The sequence below is a fragment of the Brachyistius frenatus genome, unplaced genomic scaffold (genome assembly GCF_029030835.1).
Source record: "Brachyistius frenatus isolate BFR_SWC_R1_liver_20210118 unplaced genomic scaffold, ASM2903083v1 Contig_28, whole genome shotgun sequence".
NCBI lineage: Eukaryota > Metazoa > Chordata > Actinopteri > Embiotocidae > Brachyistius > Brachyistius frenatus.
In genome coordinates this window covers 3,809,257-3,826,956 of record NW_027210627.1, presented here as the reverse complement: position 1 = coordinate 3,826,956, position 17,700 = coordinate 3,809,257, and the positions used below count along the sequence as shown (strand labels likewise).

Below are 17,700 nucleotides of genomic sequence, written 5' to 3'. Positions count from 1 at the left end.
ATCAACATTATTAGGTTCACCTACGATTTAGTGTGACCGGTCACACTAAATGATAAAAATAGAATTACTAGGGCTCATGCAGTGACGCCATGTAGCTGAATTTGACTGTTTCCTAGTGTAGGCTAAATACAGACAACTGCGCCCAGCTTGATTTAAAAAAAAATATATATATATATATATATATAAAAAAAAAAAGAGATTTTTTTTTTGAAATTATTATTATTATTATTATTTATTTTTGTAAAGTCACTTTGTTAAACTGTGTGCGTCAGGTCTGCTCCCCTTGCAATGCGCGTGCAATTTAGTGCGCGCTCGGAGATATATATAAATAAAAAAAAAAAAAATCACAAATCACTTGGGCAAGGCAGGTGGACCAGGCGCAACGTTTGCTCTGCGGGAGAGAGTGCGCCTCGACCATCCGGACTGATGACCGGGAAGGATCTTCATCATGACGCTTGACCGTGAAATCCCTCGCACAGCGGTTCAGTTTTGTGCCCCGCGTGCCACATCACGGACCTGACAGGATTCTCCCGGGGCCGGGGCGCGACCGGGACTCCTCTTCTGCGGAGGAATCAATGATGAGGAATCATTTCGGGGGACCTTTCTGAGCGCACGAGAGGAACGCGTGCATGGAGAAAAACGTGTATTTCTGGATACTGCCGCGTCCTTCCCACTGCGCTGGATGGCTCCGTTTTGGACTACAAGTTGTGGTGAAACTTTCTCATAATGTGAAGATCTCGGAATCAATTATGCGTCGGCAACGCAGGAGATTCAACTGATAAGAGGTTGTTTTTTTTTTTTTTACACTGCCCGAGATGAAGGCAGACCGGCGAACTATGAACTTGCGTATATGGGTATTCAACTTTTTCCTGTGTTGGACCTCTGTTGACGCACAGGTAAGAAAGATTAGGAGTCCAGCTCTTCTTTTGAGAAATTATTTAGATCAACAGAATAGTCGGCGTGGGGATCCTACCGAGTTCATATTTGTGCACAATAATAATCCCCTATTAAGCTAATTAAAACACGATATAGCTATATACAGACCCTATTACGTAATATTAGAGCCACCACCAAAAATAAAAACTGATATTCAAATATACTAGCACAATGTGCAGCCACATGTTGCCCATCAGCAGATACGACAGTCAAAAGAGCTATAAACACAGCTGTAATTTGTGCATGCAGTTATACAGTGTAATTTGTGCATCGTCTGTGTGTTTTCCTTTAGTGTTGGTGAGATTTGCCTTCTAAATTTATAAAGAACAATTACAGAGAAGTATCAGCAGCGCAAACATATTACGAGTCATGTATTTTCTGTTACAATTTTTTTTCTGGTTGCACAGTCTGCCAGGGCAATGCACGGCTGTCTGTCTGACACTTAGTCTGATGATATGTGGCCAACATTTTTTTTTTTACTGCTGGCTGTTTTTATCATTTATCACAGAATCGATGCAATTAGAGAGCTTCTGCATATATTATGATGTTCACTTGGCTCAAACTATTTGTTCCTGATTTGAAGAGTTGCATTGACAACCAATCAGCTGCCAAACTATGCTTCACTCATACTGGATGCCTTACAGACTACTGACTACCATATCTGATAGTTCTGCTCAGCATCAAGTGGTGTAAAAGCCTGTACTTTTTAATTAAATCAATAAATGGTATAAATCTGGTGCCAAAAGTGTCAAACCAAAGGACACTGAGTGACTGAGATTCCTTTTGAGAGTAATGCGAGTCTTGGCTGAGTAATATATGACACATGAATCATTAAACGTGCTATGTTATTAGTCACTGACCTGTGAAGAGTCAGAGTTGTTCAGAGTTGTTGTGAATTGAAAGTTTCACCTGATAACAGCACCGTGGAGAGCAGCCAAAGCAACACGACCATGAAGGTAGTGAATGGAAAGAATATACTTGGAAAAAAATACTGCAATGAACACAAAGTCTGCTTTCACAATGTTGCACATTGACTGGTATAATAAAGAGCAAATGTATTGAATAGTTTGGGGAAAAAAACAACCTCAGACCTTATGGTAAATTAAAATAATCATGTGTTTCTTTCTTTCTTTTTTTTTTTTTTTTTTTGGAAGCCCCAAATATGTAATTAAAAGTTATAGAAATATTCCACTAACATGATATTGTTCCCATACAGGGTTTTCTCCTACTATTATAACATTGAGGTGCAGCACCCAAGTGTTTTTTTGCAGCACCTAAGACACTGTAGCTTCTCTATAAGCTTTATTTAGCCAGTGATTGGTGATTATTATTTTAATGGCAGTGCATTTTTAAATTGATATTGTCATGATAATTCTCCAAAACGATGTGAAAAGGCATAGTTTTTTTTTGGTAAAATAACTGCCGACCACCTCTCACTTACGACCGCACCTAAGCCCTCCAGACACCGAGGGAAAACCCTGCCATGTATGTCACTTTAAGACCAATACAACTGGGTAGGATATTATTATTGTTATAGTCTGAACCTGGGATTATTCTTAGGCTTCCCATATTTGTCAAGCTTTTTCAAATGCCTTTGTTGAAGTGAATTTCCCGCACTTGCTTTGCCTTTACTGATCGGTGGTAAGTGAGGTAGGAGCCTCTCTCTGTACAGCGCCATCGGTTTCATATGCTTGTCACCATTTCTCTCAGCGTTTTCTCTACGGTTTTCGCTATTCATTTTGCCATGCAGGAAGAAAACCCACACTTCAGTCTTAATCCCACCTGTTAAGCCTTCGTGTCGATTGTTTCTCCAACTGGGATTCAGTGTGCGAAACGAGACCTATTTGAGTCATGAAACAAATTGTGGATGAGGGAATTAAGAACCTGTTTAATCCCCAAATCTTTTATGCAAAAAAAGAGTACTTTACTCCATAAACCTGCCTGACACAAATTTTTTTTAATTTTTTTATTAGGACTATACGTTGATTCAATTTACAAAATTTTTAGACTCACTTTCAATAGTGAATAAATTTACACCTCTGATGAGCAACATATATCTGTAGTAGACCCTTTAAAGAATATATGTGTAAAATATGACAGTTCTCTGTTAATTAATGTGTTTTACTTCATTTTGAAGTAGTCTGAGGAAGACATTGTCTTCCAGTGGTGCAAATAGGAAGTAATCTGATCTGGACATGTGATCTCTCACACTAGTCGCATAACATTTATGAATTTCAATGAATACAATCCATTTTTTTTCATTTAAAAGTTACATTTCTTGCCCAAAGCCAACATTAACACTTTGATAGCTTCCAGAAACATGTGATCACATGACCGGTGGGATTAAATAGGTTCATTCAGAGCCTGGAAGAGGCCACGTTGCCTCGTTGGCTGAAATGTACACTTGATTTATGACATGAAAAAAATAGTGCTCGCCCAAAAAGGCACAGCTTCACTTTAGTGTATGTCCATAGGTTGGCTGAAATTAAGTTCAATTTGCTGAACACGTTGCTGCTGGGGAAACGATTCTGATACAGAAGTCTGTGCTACTAACATCAGACATGCTGTTAATTCATTTCTGCGCGCACAGACATGAAACACAGAAATGGTTTAAATCAGTAAATCGGCCATATCTTAAAGTGTGCATGGTTTTGCCTGCAGCTTTCTCTACTTCTAAAGATTCTAAAGACTAAAGATTGTAGAACTGCCAACGAGAGAATAGCGATGTGCTTTGAAGTTTTATTACAGTGACATCTAATAAGAAAACCTCCACAAGGACATCATGTACAAGTGTGGAGTGAACATATGCAATGTGATGCCTAACCTCCAGTCCCCTGGTTTTACATGTGTTTCTAGACTATTCTTCTCCAAATATGATAATTCTAGGGAAGAATTTTCCAAAATGTGGTTTACATCAAATGTTGCCTGAAATATCTATTAGAATTTGCAGAAACTATACTTTAGGCATTATGTAATCAGCTGTAAAACATTGTAGTCACTTATACCGAAAGTTACAAAATCAATGTAAGCCATCTCCTTCTGCCTACTATAATTATGTTAATAAGTTAATCAGATTTGCAAATCCTGTCTTCTATACGCTAAACACATTTTACAGGAGATGCAGTTGCTCCCTGGATTTTGTTTTTCATCAGCAACACTTGATCTAATCCAGTTAGTGCTTTATTCTCACGGGGCACTGCAGGAGCCACAGGGACTTGGCAGGGGTGGACGGTGGGCACACAAAACACAGGATAGACCTTTGATTCCTGAAAGTGTGCTGCGTGTAATGTGTCTCATACAGTGGCAAGAAAAAGTAAGTGAACCCTTCGAATTATCTGCATTCACGAATGAACTGCAATTCAAATATAGTCAGATCTTTATGTATAGACAAAAACAACCTGTTTTAACTAATAACGCACAACTATTTCAAAGATTCACAGAGTAGGCGTGAAAAAGTATGTGAAACCCTGAGCTGTTAAGATAATTGGAGTCCGGAGTGGGCAAACCCAGACTCAAATCAATAAAACAAGAACGGAGGTATGAGGAGTTTGGAGACACTTTTACTTAGAAAATACTAAGTTTCGAAATAAATTAGTCCACATTGCCCAGCAATGAGGACTCCGAAAGCACAACGCAGAATCCTCAGTATGGTATAAAAATCAAGGCCGAAGTAACAACTAAAGGCTTAAAGGAATCGCTGGAGTTTTCTAAATTTCTGTTAATGAGTCTACCAGACAGTCCATAAAAAGAAGACCGGACCCTAAACACAAACACAGACGTTCAGATGGCAAAACTTTACTTAAAAAAAAAAAAAAAGGGTGCAGCTCAGAAATGCTACCTGACAACCAGTACCACAGGAAGCAAGGCGCTGTATCACCAGCAGGCATATAAAAGCACAGGGGACGAGCTCTGTTGCACGATCAGGTAAAAAACCAAAACAGGCAGAGTCAGCAAAACCAAGAGTCCAAAAGCAGAGCAGGAAAGAGACAAAAGAAGAAACAAGTCATTCTTCAGCCAAACTTTGGCAGAATTTACGAGGAAACAAACAAACTGAAAATCTCCTCAAAAGAACCCCAGGAGCAGCAACCAGGATGCAGGGGCTGGGAAACGGGAACAACAAACCGACCTACTGAGTAGATATACTAAATAGCGGGGCCTCCCCTGCTTCTGCAGGTGAGAAGATGGGGAACTTGGGAGCAGGTGAGATGAGTGAGGAGGCAATATGAAGGAAACGCCGAAGCCAGGAAAGGTCTCGGGAAATTATTGATTCACCCTCGTAACCGTGGTCCGTCTGGTTTGCTGAGTAAAAAAAAACCTTTTTCTGAATGGTTTGGACGGATTTACAGCAAGTTGAGGCCGACTATCATCAGCCGTTAAACAATAGAAGAAGATAAAGATCATTGGCTTTCCTTCCATTTGTCAGATGCAAGATGTAAAGTAATTTACTATAATCACCGCTACTCAGAAATGGTGACGCTTTCTGCCAACCTTTAAAACGTACATCTGAACAATGGTAAGACATAAGAACATTCAGTACGCATGTTTTTTTTCTTCTGCTTAATGGAACATTAGAAATCAAATTGTACTTGGTTTTATGAACTGAACTTGGTACAATAACAACTAATGTAATGACGTTTTTATTCAGATTTTCACATGCCATGAGTAATTTCAAGCTCTGTAGACAAGTAGAGATGGTGAAACCTTTGATGCAACGCCTACAGGACTGACATTGTCGGAATGTGTTGCTGAAGATAAAAATACCTGTTTTGACACTTGCGCATTTATTCATTGACCCGACACTGCAGATCTGAGGCACAGGCTTTTTCCTCTCATTTGTATCCAAAAGGGAAACTAACTTCAGGCGATGACAAAATGCTCGGGATTTCAGCAGTGAAGTAACTCCCAGCTCAGACACGGCCCGAGGAAAAACAATGCAGATTTCAATAAGAACAAAGTATTTCTACTTCTGATAATTAAAAATGTCAAGTGAAAATAATGTAGCAGAAGAAAACCGTAAGTAAAATGTTTTTCTTTAATTTTTTTTTTTTTTTTTTTTTTGGGGGGGGGGTGGGGGAGACTAAAATAAAAGAAAACGCTGAGTCATCAAAGAAAGATTAAAAAGCCATAAGATGAAACATAAAATCTTTGAACACACTGTCACACCAAATAAAAACCTCTTGATCTTCAATTGCTTATATTTATTATTATATTTATTTATATGTTGATATGCAAGCATGCTTCAGTAAAACTCAAGTGTCAGAGTGTTTCAGAACTAAAGGGCATCACAACATCTTTCACCAAATAGTCTTGAGAATGAAAGGAGAGAGATAAAAAAAAAAAATAGATCTTGTTTGCTTGGACTAAATATGAAAGATAATCTTTTGAGAGAAGGGGGTTAATTAAAGGGGAAGGACTTAAAAATCTGTTTAAAAGATGCATTCAGGCAGAGCAGTGATGTGTTGTAATCGCTCTGTTTCCGCCATGCTAGAAGCGCTGCTTTGTGCAGGGCGATTTCTGTTGCTCTGCTTGGTCCCAAACTGAAATACTTTAACAGCTATTGGTTGGATTTCAAATGAAATGATAAACTGACATTTATGGTCTACCACCAGATAAATATTTAGCCCCTTCAAGACCTGCAAGTAAATCTGATAGCCCTATAATATGTTGGTCTAATTTCTGGCTAAGTATCCTGGTAACCTTTACGTATAAGACATGACGGCAACCTTACCGGGTCAGACCTAGTTAAAATCCATCCTAAAAGTACCGTAATAATCTCACCAGCATGCTTTTTCAATACTTTTAATTTCCATTCAAATGTTAAATAATTGTCACGTATATATGTGGCATATGAGCATATCAAGATTTACACCAGGGTCCCAACTAAACACTGTCGCATTGTCTGACTCGATCTGATTGGAAACCCCGCCCACCGATAGCCGTAACCCGACTTCACCACTGGCCTGTCAATCAAACAGACGCACAACCCAAAAACATGGCTTTTTGGAGCTTATTTTCATTAATGATGACCTTATTTTCAGATGGACTGGAAAACTGACCAGCAAACTAATAAGGCAGAGTGTCTGCAGCTAGCAAAACCCCAAATGACTTGTGGAAAAAAGTTATTGACTGAGAATTTAGTCTAGTGTCCAGTTGGAGGCTTTTTGGAGCCGACCTCTACCGGCACTCGGGGGTATCGCAGTTTAAGGCACTTCCACATCTGTCTCATTTTTAAGACCTTGAAGCTACGTGCACCTTTAAATAGTCAATTGCTACACCAAACTAAGATGGTGAACATGGTAAACATTGTATCTCAACATCACCATGCTGACATGGTGATGTTGAGATACAACGTTTTGCTCAAAGTACCACCGTGCCAAAGGAGAGGTCAAGGAAACAACAACAACAACAACCTGTTAATCCATCCATCAGATATTTGAAAGGTGAAGTAAAAAGGCAAATGTGGGATGATGGTTTGACGGTGACGTGTAAAAGATTCAGGCTTGTGTCGACAGACTCAAATCGTATGGTGCTTCAGCCGCCCTAAAACGTACCCACACAAATAAATAATTTGGGATTCTGTGATTGATTTGTAATTCAACAAGCCTAAAACCACACTAGCAACCTTGTGAGACTGCAACAGTCACAGAAGAAAATCAGTATTGTTGCGCACGCATAAGAATGCTGAAAGTGCCGCTTTGCCCCAGGCCTAAAAATTGCAGGTGATGCATATAAATTGAAACCTAAAATGAATACAGACTACATGTGTAACACATTGTATTATTCACAATAATATCCGTATAATTTTAATATAATAACAAAAAAAGTCACATTGTGATGATGGCAATATTCCAACAGGTTGATGATATTACGTAGCACACGTACACTATCTCAGTAGTATCGTGGTTTGGTTACAAAAGATCAGATGCACATCAAACCACAGTAATATGTCCTTTTTTTTTTTTTTTTTTTACTGAATATTTAAAGACAAAACTGTCACTTTTATGCTCAGACATAGAAGTATCACGTATTTTGTTGCAATTGTACGCATTTGGTCATATTGCGGTTGCAAAAAATACCCTGAAACATGGTGATATTATTTTAGGGGCAGATCGCCCAGTCCTAATTGGGACCCACTTAACTTAAGTTGAGCAAAAATGTAATGACTGCAGGAATCCACCTCTCTGTACACTGAAGTTTATTTGTATTCAGAACAAAAATTTCATGGTAACGGCGTTCCTTCCCTTCGCAATCACAACAGTTGGCCTTGCCGAGAGCAGATGGTAGAAGGCAAGGTGCCAAATGCTTTCGAACATTCAGTAAATGGGCGATTTACGCACACAAAGACACAAGGTCGTGGATCTGATCATGTTTCTTGTGCTCCACAGATGGGGTTTGACAGTCCGCTCTCTGCACAGGAGCAGATGTACATCCTGTATGAAATCAAAGTGCAGTGCTACCAGAACCTCTCCAGCATTGAGCCAGGGTCTACAGGTATAAAAGAGTCACACTATTCTTTAGACCAGGGGTCTTCAATGTTTTTCAGGCCAAGGACCCCCAAACTGATAGAGAGATGGAGCAGGGACCCCTTACTATATATATACATATATATATTGTATAAATTTGTGTTTTATATTAAACTGGGCCTAGTGCCATGTATAAACATACCTTGTTATTGTGCATTCAATACTAAGCTATTCAAATAATACGCAGGTTCATATATTCATGTTTTTATTTTAAACATGCGCAAGGTACAGTGAGTAGGGTGGCCGTGCCACTGCCATTTATAAACATACCTTGGCAACTGATACCAATGCCAATATCAACATTATCTGTCAATTGCATGATAATCATGCATACTAGCTATTCAAATTGACGTTTTTATTTGAAACATAAATGTGGAAACGAAAATGAGTGATGGCGTATTAGTGCTTAGACTCTAATCAACCAAAAATTTCACGACCCCCTGCAGTAGCCCCTTTTGAAGACCTCGGCTTTAGACTAACCAGAATTTTTTTTGGTGACGATGCTTTCAAAAATTGTATCACCTGTTGACAGAGTGCAGGAAAAAAAAATAAAACAGCATCTAATCAATATCTGCTGTGACCACCTGCTTTTACACCTGCGGTGTTTGTGTTTTTGTTACTTACGCAATACACACAGGTCTGGTGGACCCACAACATAATCGGGCTTTTCAAACAGCAGATCCATAATAATTGAATATGTGTCAGGTAAAAATACTCGACAGATGTTGACTTTATCTCAGTCACAAGCATTATGTGGTTCATTTGTACCATATGCCCCTGCCGGATCACATTTATCAATATCAACTAAACTGCTATTTATTTTTGTGATAAATGATGATGATGAAGCTTTTTGTAAAAACAAAAATAAAAAAAAACCAACCAATTACAATAAAGACACGTATGGAATAAATCATCTTTAGCTTGACCAAATGTTATTGGAAAAGTTTTCATTTTTATGTCTTTGAACTAAAGAAATTGAAAAGAAACTTATTGCATATTTTATCATTACCATTTTATCATTATTTTATTGAAATTATAAAATAACCCTATTGAACACATTCATGCCAGTCTACACACCACATGAGAGAGTGTTTTACTGGGTCTGTGTTTCAAATGTATTTTTTACATTAGTGCATGTATACTGTATTTTCCTGTCCTTTTTGATTACACAAACATTCACAAAAAAAACATGTAGCAAGACTGTTTGTACTTTTAAGGACTAATTAGAGTCAAGACTTTAATTAAGGCTCATTAACTGTAATCAATTATAGTGAATACAACAAAGACAATTTAATATTGCAGGTGCTTTCTCCAAACGTGGGTGCGCAACTAAGAAGATTTAAAAAGCACATTGCAGAATACTCAGTCCAGTCAAAAAGAAGCCCAGAGTCAAATTTAAAGGCTCAAAAGAATCATTGTTGACGTCTTTGTTTAGGAGTCTGCCATTGGCAAGTCTTTGTCACTGTTCATGTAAAGAAGACAAGACTCAAACGCACAACGCAGAAGAGCTCAGGCAAACAAACCTTCACCATTAAAAAAAAACAAAAAAACGGCAAACTGGCATACAAAACCACAGGAAGCAGGGAATTCTCACTACGCGCTCTGTTGCATAACCAGATAAAACCCCTCAGACTTGGAGCGAGCTAACAAAGAGTCCAAAAGGGGAGGAGGAAAAACACAGGAGAGGCAGTGAGCCAAACTGAAGCAGAATTAATTATGAAACAATAAACTAGAAAATCTCCTCAAAAGACTCACGGGACTAGTGGTCAAAATACACTGTGAATATGCTGTGAATAGAATAAAAATATACTGGTAAGAAAAAAAAAAAAAAAATTCTTGAAAATGACCACCGATCAGAAAGTGGGTGTTGACTTACTTTCCTTCTTTCTGCAGATGAGGTGTGCCCTCCAGACTGGGACGGTCTCATTTGTTGGCCCCATGGCTCCCCTGGGCTGGTGACCAAGGTGCCCTGCCCATCTTACATCTATGACTTCAATCACGAAGGTTAACCATTTACTTTGGTTTTCAGATTTTTCTTCAGATGATTTCAGATAGCAAGGAACTTTGAATGCAGAGCAAAATTCAGTATTTTTCAGAATTACTTATACTGAAGTATAAAATCTGAGATCAGATAAAATAACCAGATGTCAAGGCCAAGTTGAAGGTTTTATGTTTTAAGGAATATTGCTCTGTTCTATAAAATTAAAACAATATTATATTCATATAATATTATGATTATTATTATTATTATTATCTAAACTGGGAAAGTAAATGCTGCGTTCAAATGGAATTCGTGAGCTCATGGTTACGACATGGGAAGTCGTTGCGCCGTACGTTCGGCGTTGAGAGTGGTTACATCGTAAAAACATTGTTGCTAGGCAGTGCTAACATGGACGGCGTCTAGGAGCCATAAAGGCTCACAATTTGGCAAGCTAGCAGGGATAATGTAATGCAGGAATTGGAAAGGCACCGAGGGAAAAGACGAGGTCGTTGGGAAGATCAGCATTTTCCTCAGACGTAGGCTATGAGTTATGAAGACAAACTCTACATGACTAAAATTGCAATAGATGAACTTAACATTGAACAAAAAAAATGAACTTCTATTGTCTCTGCTATTTCCTTAAATGTCAGCAAACATCACAACTTGTGAACTGGAGGCTTATAGAAGATGTCTGGTTCCAACATCATAAATAGCATGAGAGTCATATGGACTCTTCTCGTGTACACGGTATACATGATACAATTTGAACACAGCAAAAGAATAAGTAAGGCACCGATGTCAATGCACTAATGGTGCGTTCAAGAGCAACTGGGAAGCGGAAAAGTGCTGACTTCCGAGTACACCGAATACACCCAAATGCCTATATTCAATGTAGGAATGTAGGTAGGTGGGAGGTTTTTGAGAGCTTAGAGAAGTACATTTGACCTCACTTGATATGGCAGCATTTGTGGTGAAAGTAGAAATGTAGCAGACAAATAATATTGACCTCCTGAGCACCATTTGGTCTCTGTTTGGTGATATGGATGATGAAAAGCTTTTTTGTCACTTCTCTATATCCAGACAGCAGTAATAAGGCTGCCTGTTTGTTGTCCTTGTGAAGGCTTTCAACAAGAAATTGGAAAATTTTTAAATGGTGACTTTCCTGATTTCCAGCAGCTTAAACGCACAATAAAAGTCCAAGACCTTTTGCCAAATCAGGTGTTATTAATAAAATTTCCAAGACCAAGATCTTCAACTAAGGCAGCCAAACAGAATACAACCATCACTCATTTGATTATTTACACCTGTGCTTTTCTGACTGTGCATGTCAAAATGTCCTCTGTGAAGAAGCCCTTAAAAGGAAGATAAGACCCCGACCTAACCGGTGCAACGAAGCCAAACAAGGTCAATGTCAATCAAGCCCACAGTGTCCTGAGAAGAGTTGTAATTGGTTAAAAATATTCGCAATCACAGGCTTACTGTGGGTGCCCAAGAAATCAAGTCTCTCCAGGCTAGTATACCTTTCCAGATGCCGAGTAGGCAGGTGCCCTAAAAACAAAATTGAACAGGTGTAGTATTAGTTATCTGAACTTCTTGTGAAATATCTTTTATCAGTGTGGAATGCTTTAGTGAGAAACACACCATTTTCCTTCTAAAATGTGGTGTAAATGTCCAAAAATCCTTCAAAAGTATGCCTTTCTAGGACACGCCTACAGGAAGTGTGATGTCAATGGTTCCTGGGTGTTTGTGGACCATTGGAACAAAACGTGGACCAACTACTCAGAGTGTCTACGCTTCCTTCAGCCCTTCACTGATGAGAAAGACAGAGTAAGTATGACTGTAAAAAAAGTGTCCGAGTCACACTGATGTACACGCACACATACAGATTCTGAGCAGTGCTGGCTGATTGTTAGTCCTTTTAGATGTTCCTGTTTGGCCATAATGTGGTTTGCAGTACAGAACTTCAAATTCACATTTTATCACATTGTGTGTCGAAACAACTGAACAGGTCCTCACTCACTAAAGCAGCAGTTCGCAATCTTCTTTTTCTTGTTATAACTTAATATAAAGCAACGTAAGCTTCATCACTCTTGACTGCGAGTTATTAGCAGCTCATTACTGCAGCTTCTCTTCTTGTTCTTTTTTTTTTTTAGTTATAGAAGAAAAATGAGAAAAAAGTTTGTAAAACTGACAAATTTTAGGTGGCATTTTTATAATGTTCTTTTATCATCTCCCAAAACCACATTCAAAAAACATTATCTTAAATCTTCTTGGGTACACAGATGTTCTTGTGATGAAGCACTAAGCTTTTTCCCAAAGGAATCAATGAGATGTTCTTAGATACTGGTCGCTAATCATATAGAAGCAGTTTTAGAAACTGAAAATGTGAAAGTTCTGCTCCATCCGGCAAAATGATGAGCGGAAAAGAAATCACAGAGAGTCTGCCTGTCGAGAAGAGTAAACGCTCATTATTGCTTTGCTGGCTTTTGGAGCCATGACTCATACTTCTGGTAGAATTAAAAAATTCAAAGCTGTATTAATTGATGTTCTGGCCACTTGGCGGCAGAACAAGCTGTGAACAAAATACTTCATACACTACTCCTGTGTATTATCTGAAACTGATATTGCAAAAGTGTTAGCAAACAGTTTCTTATTTACACACTCGGCAGACAACACTAGTATTCATTTTAAAGTATAAGTGAATCGTATAAATCTTTTGTTTCCAGCCACGTAGGCGATCTGTACAAACACGTGGTTATTTTTCAACACCACACAGTTGTTGGTTGTTTATTGTGCGATTGAAACAATGGGCACGAAAACACGTTTCATTTCTTTAGTAAAATGAGAGAAATGTCGATGTGTGATGTATTCTAACGGAGCAATCATTTTTTGGTAAGAAGACAACGACAGTGAAACTACACTACTCTTTGGAAATTCACGCAATGTCCCACTATGACGATTAACATGTCGCGTACTGCACGGAAGTGTACTAACTGAAGTACATAAATTGAGACAGAGGATAACTTGGCAATTATTTGACTTCACTCGATTCAGACCTCCTAAAGACGCGAAAAAAATTCCCCTCGGGGATTAATAAAGTAACTACCTAACCTAACCTAACTTCAGACGCATTAAGTATGGAGGAATGGCTAAAGTGAATAACTCGTCATCCTAGTCTTTACTTTTTTTTTTTTTTTTTTTTTTTACTTAAATGTGTCTGACTGACACATAACCACACCCCATCATGTGGTTTTCTTCAGTTTATAAAAAAAAAATATAGCTTCTGTAAAATTACCAGGGGTGTTTTTAGTTGAAACCTCAGCGATTGTATTAATGGACTGAAAAGGGGCAAAGAAGGGGTTTTCAAACTGTCTCATTGAATTACACTTGTCACAATTTATTTCCATCAACAAGTGTGTGTTTGGTTTGATCTTAGCCCTCGTGCAATCCTGAGGCACGGAGGGACGGGAAGGACTTGCTTTTTGACTTTTACTGTACATTCATGCTCTGTGGACTGAACAGCAAATATTTCTCTGTCTGTTCACAGCAAGACTTCTTTGAGCGGCTGTATGTCATGTATACCGTTGGCTACGCTGTGTCCTTCAGCTCGCTGCTGGTGGCCATCGTGATAATTGGATACTTTAGGTAAGTGAAGAGTTTTTCTTACTTAAGTGACTGCCTTTGTAACAAACTGCAGAGTAGATCACATCATTTTCTGATGAGCCTACAGAGTAAGAAACACACATTATTGGAATAAGAGCAGGAGATTGGCCCCCTTGCCCTGTCTGCATTTTTTTACAATCTATCATGAATTCTGGAAAGACTGCAGCAGGCACTTCAAAACAACAGCAGCATTTAGTGGCTGACATTTAAAGGCTATTCAACAAACTTTTACAAAGTCTCAGGCATTGTCTGCTTTATTATGTCGCCTGTTTTGTTTCCCTGCTTTCACCTTGTTGTGTCACAATGGTCCTGCTGCTAATACTCACTATTTGTAACAATGTGTAGAGGATAATGTGTGTATAATGACAAAATTGTGTATTGTTGTGGTACAGTATGGAGACAATCCGATTCTATTTCATTTTTTATCTCGTACTATAATAGATTGTATGTATTTATTTGCAAATACTGTGCTATTTGCTCGTGTCGTCTGTTTTGTGCAAGTTACTCATCTTTTATGATCTATGTGAACCGATTCTCAATGGCAAAGAATGAAAAAAAAAAAAAATCCAACTATTGAAGCAAAATGGAAAACAATGAGGTCAGTGGTCGGTGTCACATCAGTCCGAAAACCTTTCAGGGCGGCATAATTGAGCATATCAAATGAGCATATCAAAATTCAACTCTGAATGAAAATGATTCTGCTGCAATTTCACACGGGACATCAGCTGCATCAAAGCAAGCACTTCTCTTTTCTCCCTCTACAAATGACCACTTAAAAATCAATCCCCTTCACTTGGCCATTCTTCGACCACTTTGCCCACTTGAACCTGTTTGAACACAGAAACAACCCTCTTCAGACGGGAGATGAGGAGAGATAGAGGAGGAAGAAATCACTGTTAACCATCATCTACAAACAAGGAGTCAAACCATATTTTTCGTATCATCATAGCTTATTTAAACATATTAAGAGAAGTCAATCTATACCATAATTATACTGATGTCAATCACAGCCAGAGCAGCAAGTGTTGGCTGGTATGTATACAACAACCCAGTGTGAAGCTTTGAAAAGACTAATGATTGAGGTCACAAGGTTTAGGTTATTTAAACCTTTACAGAGTTGCACATTTCTTTTAAAGCCTTCTACATAAAAGTGAGCCAACAGAGTCACTGTTATTAAATGCTCTTGATTTTCTATCGAGTATCAGGATTTGATTGGAAGAGATGAAAATAAAAAGTGAACAACATCTAACTTTCCAGACTGACGAGTGCCCGTGGAGATCAGAGGTGCATGTTTGAATTGAAAAACTTCAAAAAGAGCACATTTTCTGGATCATTTGCTCAAGAAACTATCATGGTGCCTAAATCTGATATGTGACTTTATAAAGCAGCTTTGATTTGGGTTTTTAATCAACCTCCCAAATCTCCTGCTGCAGTCTGCCTCTGTTGCCTCCGTTAGAGACACTGATACAGTAAACAATGTGCATTACCCAACGTTAAGCTTTCTAGAGCTACAGTACATTAAACTATAAGCTTTAACCTATAACCACAGTCAGCAATTACCTCAGAAAAGTGCTGAGCAATCGAGAGAAATTCAGGACATCGAATGCAACATAAGCCCCTTTTCCACTGCTGGTACCACCTCTTCTATACTTGACTCTGAGGGCTTTTGATACCAGGCACTGCTCTGGATTTTGTTTTCCATTGCAGTTAGTTCCCCCTCAATGCAGCATCATCACTGTTGCTGTGATCTAATTCTCAACGCAACACACAAATTCACTGAAACCTGGAACCTCGATGGAGGCGAAACTAAAATTAGAACCAGGAACTATCTACCACTTTTAGAGTAGAGTTGGGCCGGTACCGGCAGTGGAAAAGTTGCCATAGTGAGAACAGTAAAAGCTTTGGCTGGAAAAAAAACAAACTCAAACCTTACATACTGCAAAGGTTAGGTGCTAGCACTTGACACCATGAGCGCTGCTATGCAGTTAATGATAGCCAATTAAGTGTGAATGAATCGTCACCGTCTCCAGCCGTGAAGACAATGACTCGGCCACTCATCAAACGGAAGGTTAAACATGTATTTCATGGTCATTACAAGCAGCAGCGACAACACCAGCACCGGTTAGAATGAAAGTATGCTGTATGTTTACACATGCAGCCACTACTGCAGCTCCTAAAGCATCGAGTCGCTGTGACCAGCAAAACAACATATTTCAGATGTTACAAAGAGGGGCGTGTTTTGCTGCGCTGGTTCCCGTAATAACATTCCGTCTTTCTGCCAGAGCCGTCTACTTGCAGTGAGGTGGGCTACAATGTCCCTGACAAATTACTCACCGCTTGTTTACTGTGTGTTGGAAAAACTTAAATTACACCTCTGCGTCACAGTGCTCGATAAGTCGATGATTTGCTGGAAAGGCTGATGCTGCATTGACAGTTCCACTTGGCTGACAGAAATCTGCAGGGTCACTGAAGACCCATCTCTATCTATTCTTGGCAGGCGTCTTCACTGCACCAGGAACTACATCCACATGCACCTGTTTGTTTCCTTCATGTTGCGGGCGGTCAGCATCTTTGTGAAGGACAAAGTTGTCCACTCCAGCGCTGGATTGCAAGACTTTGACTCTGCCCTGCTGGACAACTTGAAGACAGTTAGCATTGCATCTCTTGACAAGTCTCAGTATGTAAGTACTGTGCCGCCTTCTTTCAGTTTTTGTTCTTCTTACTTACCGTGTCAACAACTGCATATTTGGCTATTAGGAGCTGAGAGGTAGGTGTTCTGAGTGCTCTGGCTTTAGAAACCTGCTTTTGAACATTTCAGAGTGATTGCTTGTGACAATTAGTCGCTGCAATTATTGTCCGACTGTTATTCTTAACTCTTATTTTGTATTTCTTTCCTTCTGAAGAAAAAGGAACATGTGGAGGAGCATGGAACGAGATAAATTTCATAGATTGTCACTAATAGATTTTCAATATATATCAGGGTTCATTAAAAAAAAAGCATTGTTATTGAGATGTAACAGAGAGCACCTTTAAACACACGGGGCAGAATTTCCTCTCTTTTTTCCATTGGTTTGGTTGAGGACAAACATTGTGCTTCTCGGTTACTGATGACCAACTGAACAAAAGCTGGTAAATACAAAGAGTGATATTGTTTTTAATAAAAGATAAAGTGAACTGTTGGACACTCTTTTTTTAAAACAGCAAATCATTGCTAAATGACAGATTGATAATAGAGGCGGTTTCAGCAATGTAAGACGTACGAAGTTGGGATCTTATAGTCTTTAGTACCAAACGTCCTCTTGTTGTTTCCAAGGACAGTATGTCATTACCACGCTGCAAAGGAAGGACAGAGGAGTCTGTTTTGAGACCATCCTATATGGAGATTTTTCACTTAAAAAAATAAATTTGAAATTGAGGGAATATCATCCCGATCAGCATATTATAGACACAAGCAAATCTAAATAGGCTACTGACAAGTGCAGCACAGTTTAAACAGTGAGCTCTGGTGCAATCAGAGCAACAACACTTTAAAGACTCCGCAAATCATTGAAAAGCTTGGACCCTGCAAACATTTGAAATCCATTAATTTGTTTACTC

The 17,700-nt window shown here is 38.8% G+C and overlaps 1 protein-coding gene across 1 annotated transcript in view; it reads left to right on the top strand.

Moving 5' to 3' along the window:
• The first annotated feature begins 378 nt into the window (after positions 1–378).
• pth2ra (parathyroid hormone 2 receptor a) overlaps positions 379–17,700 on the top strand; it is a 46,046-nt gene continuing 28,724 nt past the window's right edge. The window contains exons 1-6 of the mRNA XM_069698873.1: positions 379–896; positions 8,322–8,427; positions 10,353–10,463; positions 12,143–12,267; positions 13,988–14,085; positions 16,601–16,784. Of these exons, the coding sequence (XP_069554974.1) occupies positions 816–896; positions 8,322–8,427; positions 10,353–10,463; positions 12,143–12,267; positions 13,988–14,085; positions 16,601–16,784 (705 nt within the window). The 5' untranslated portion in view covers positions 379–815. The remainder of the gene's footprint in view (positions 897–8,321; positions 8,428–10,352; positions 10,464–12,142; positions 12,268–13,987; positions 14,086–16,600; positions 16,785–17,700) is intronic.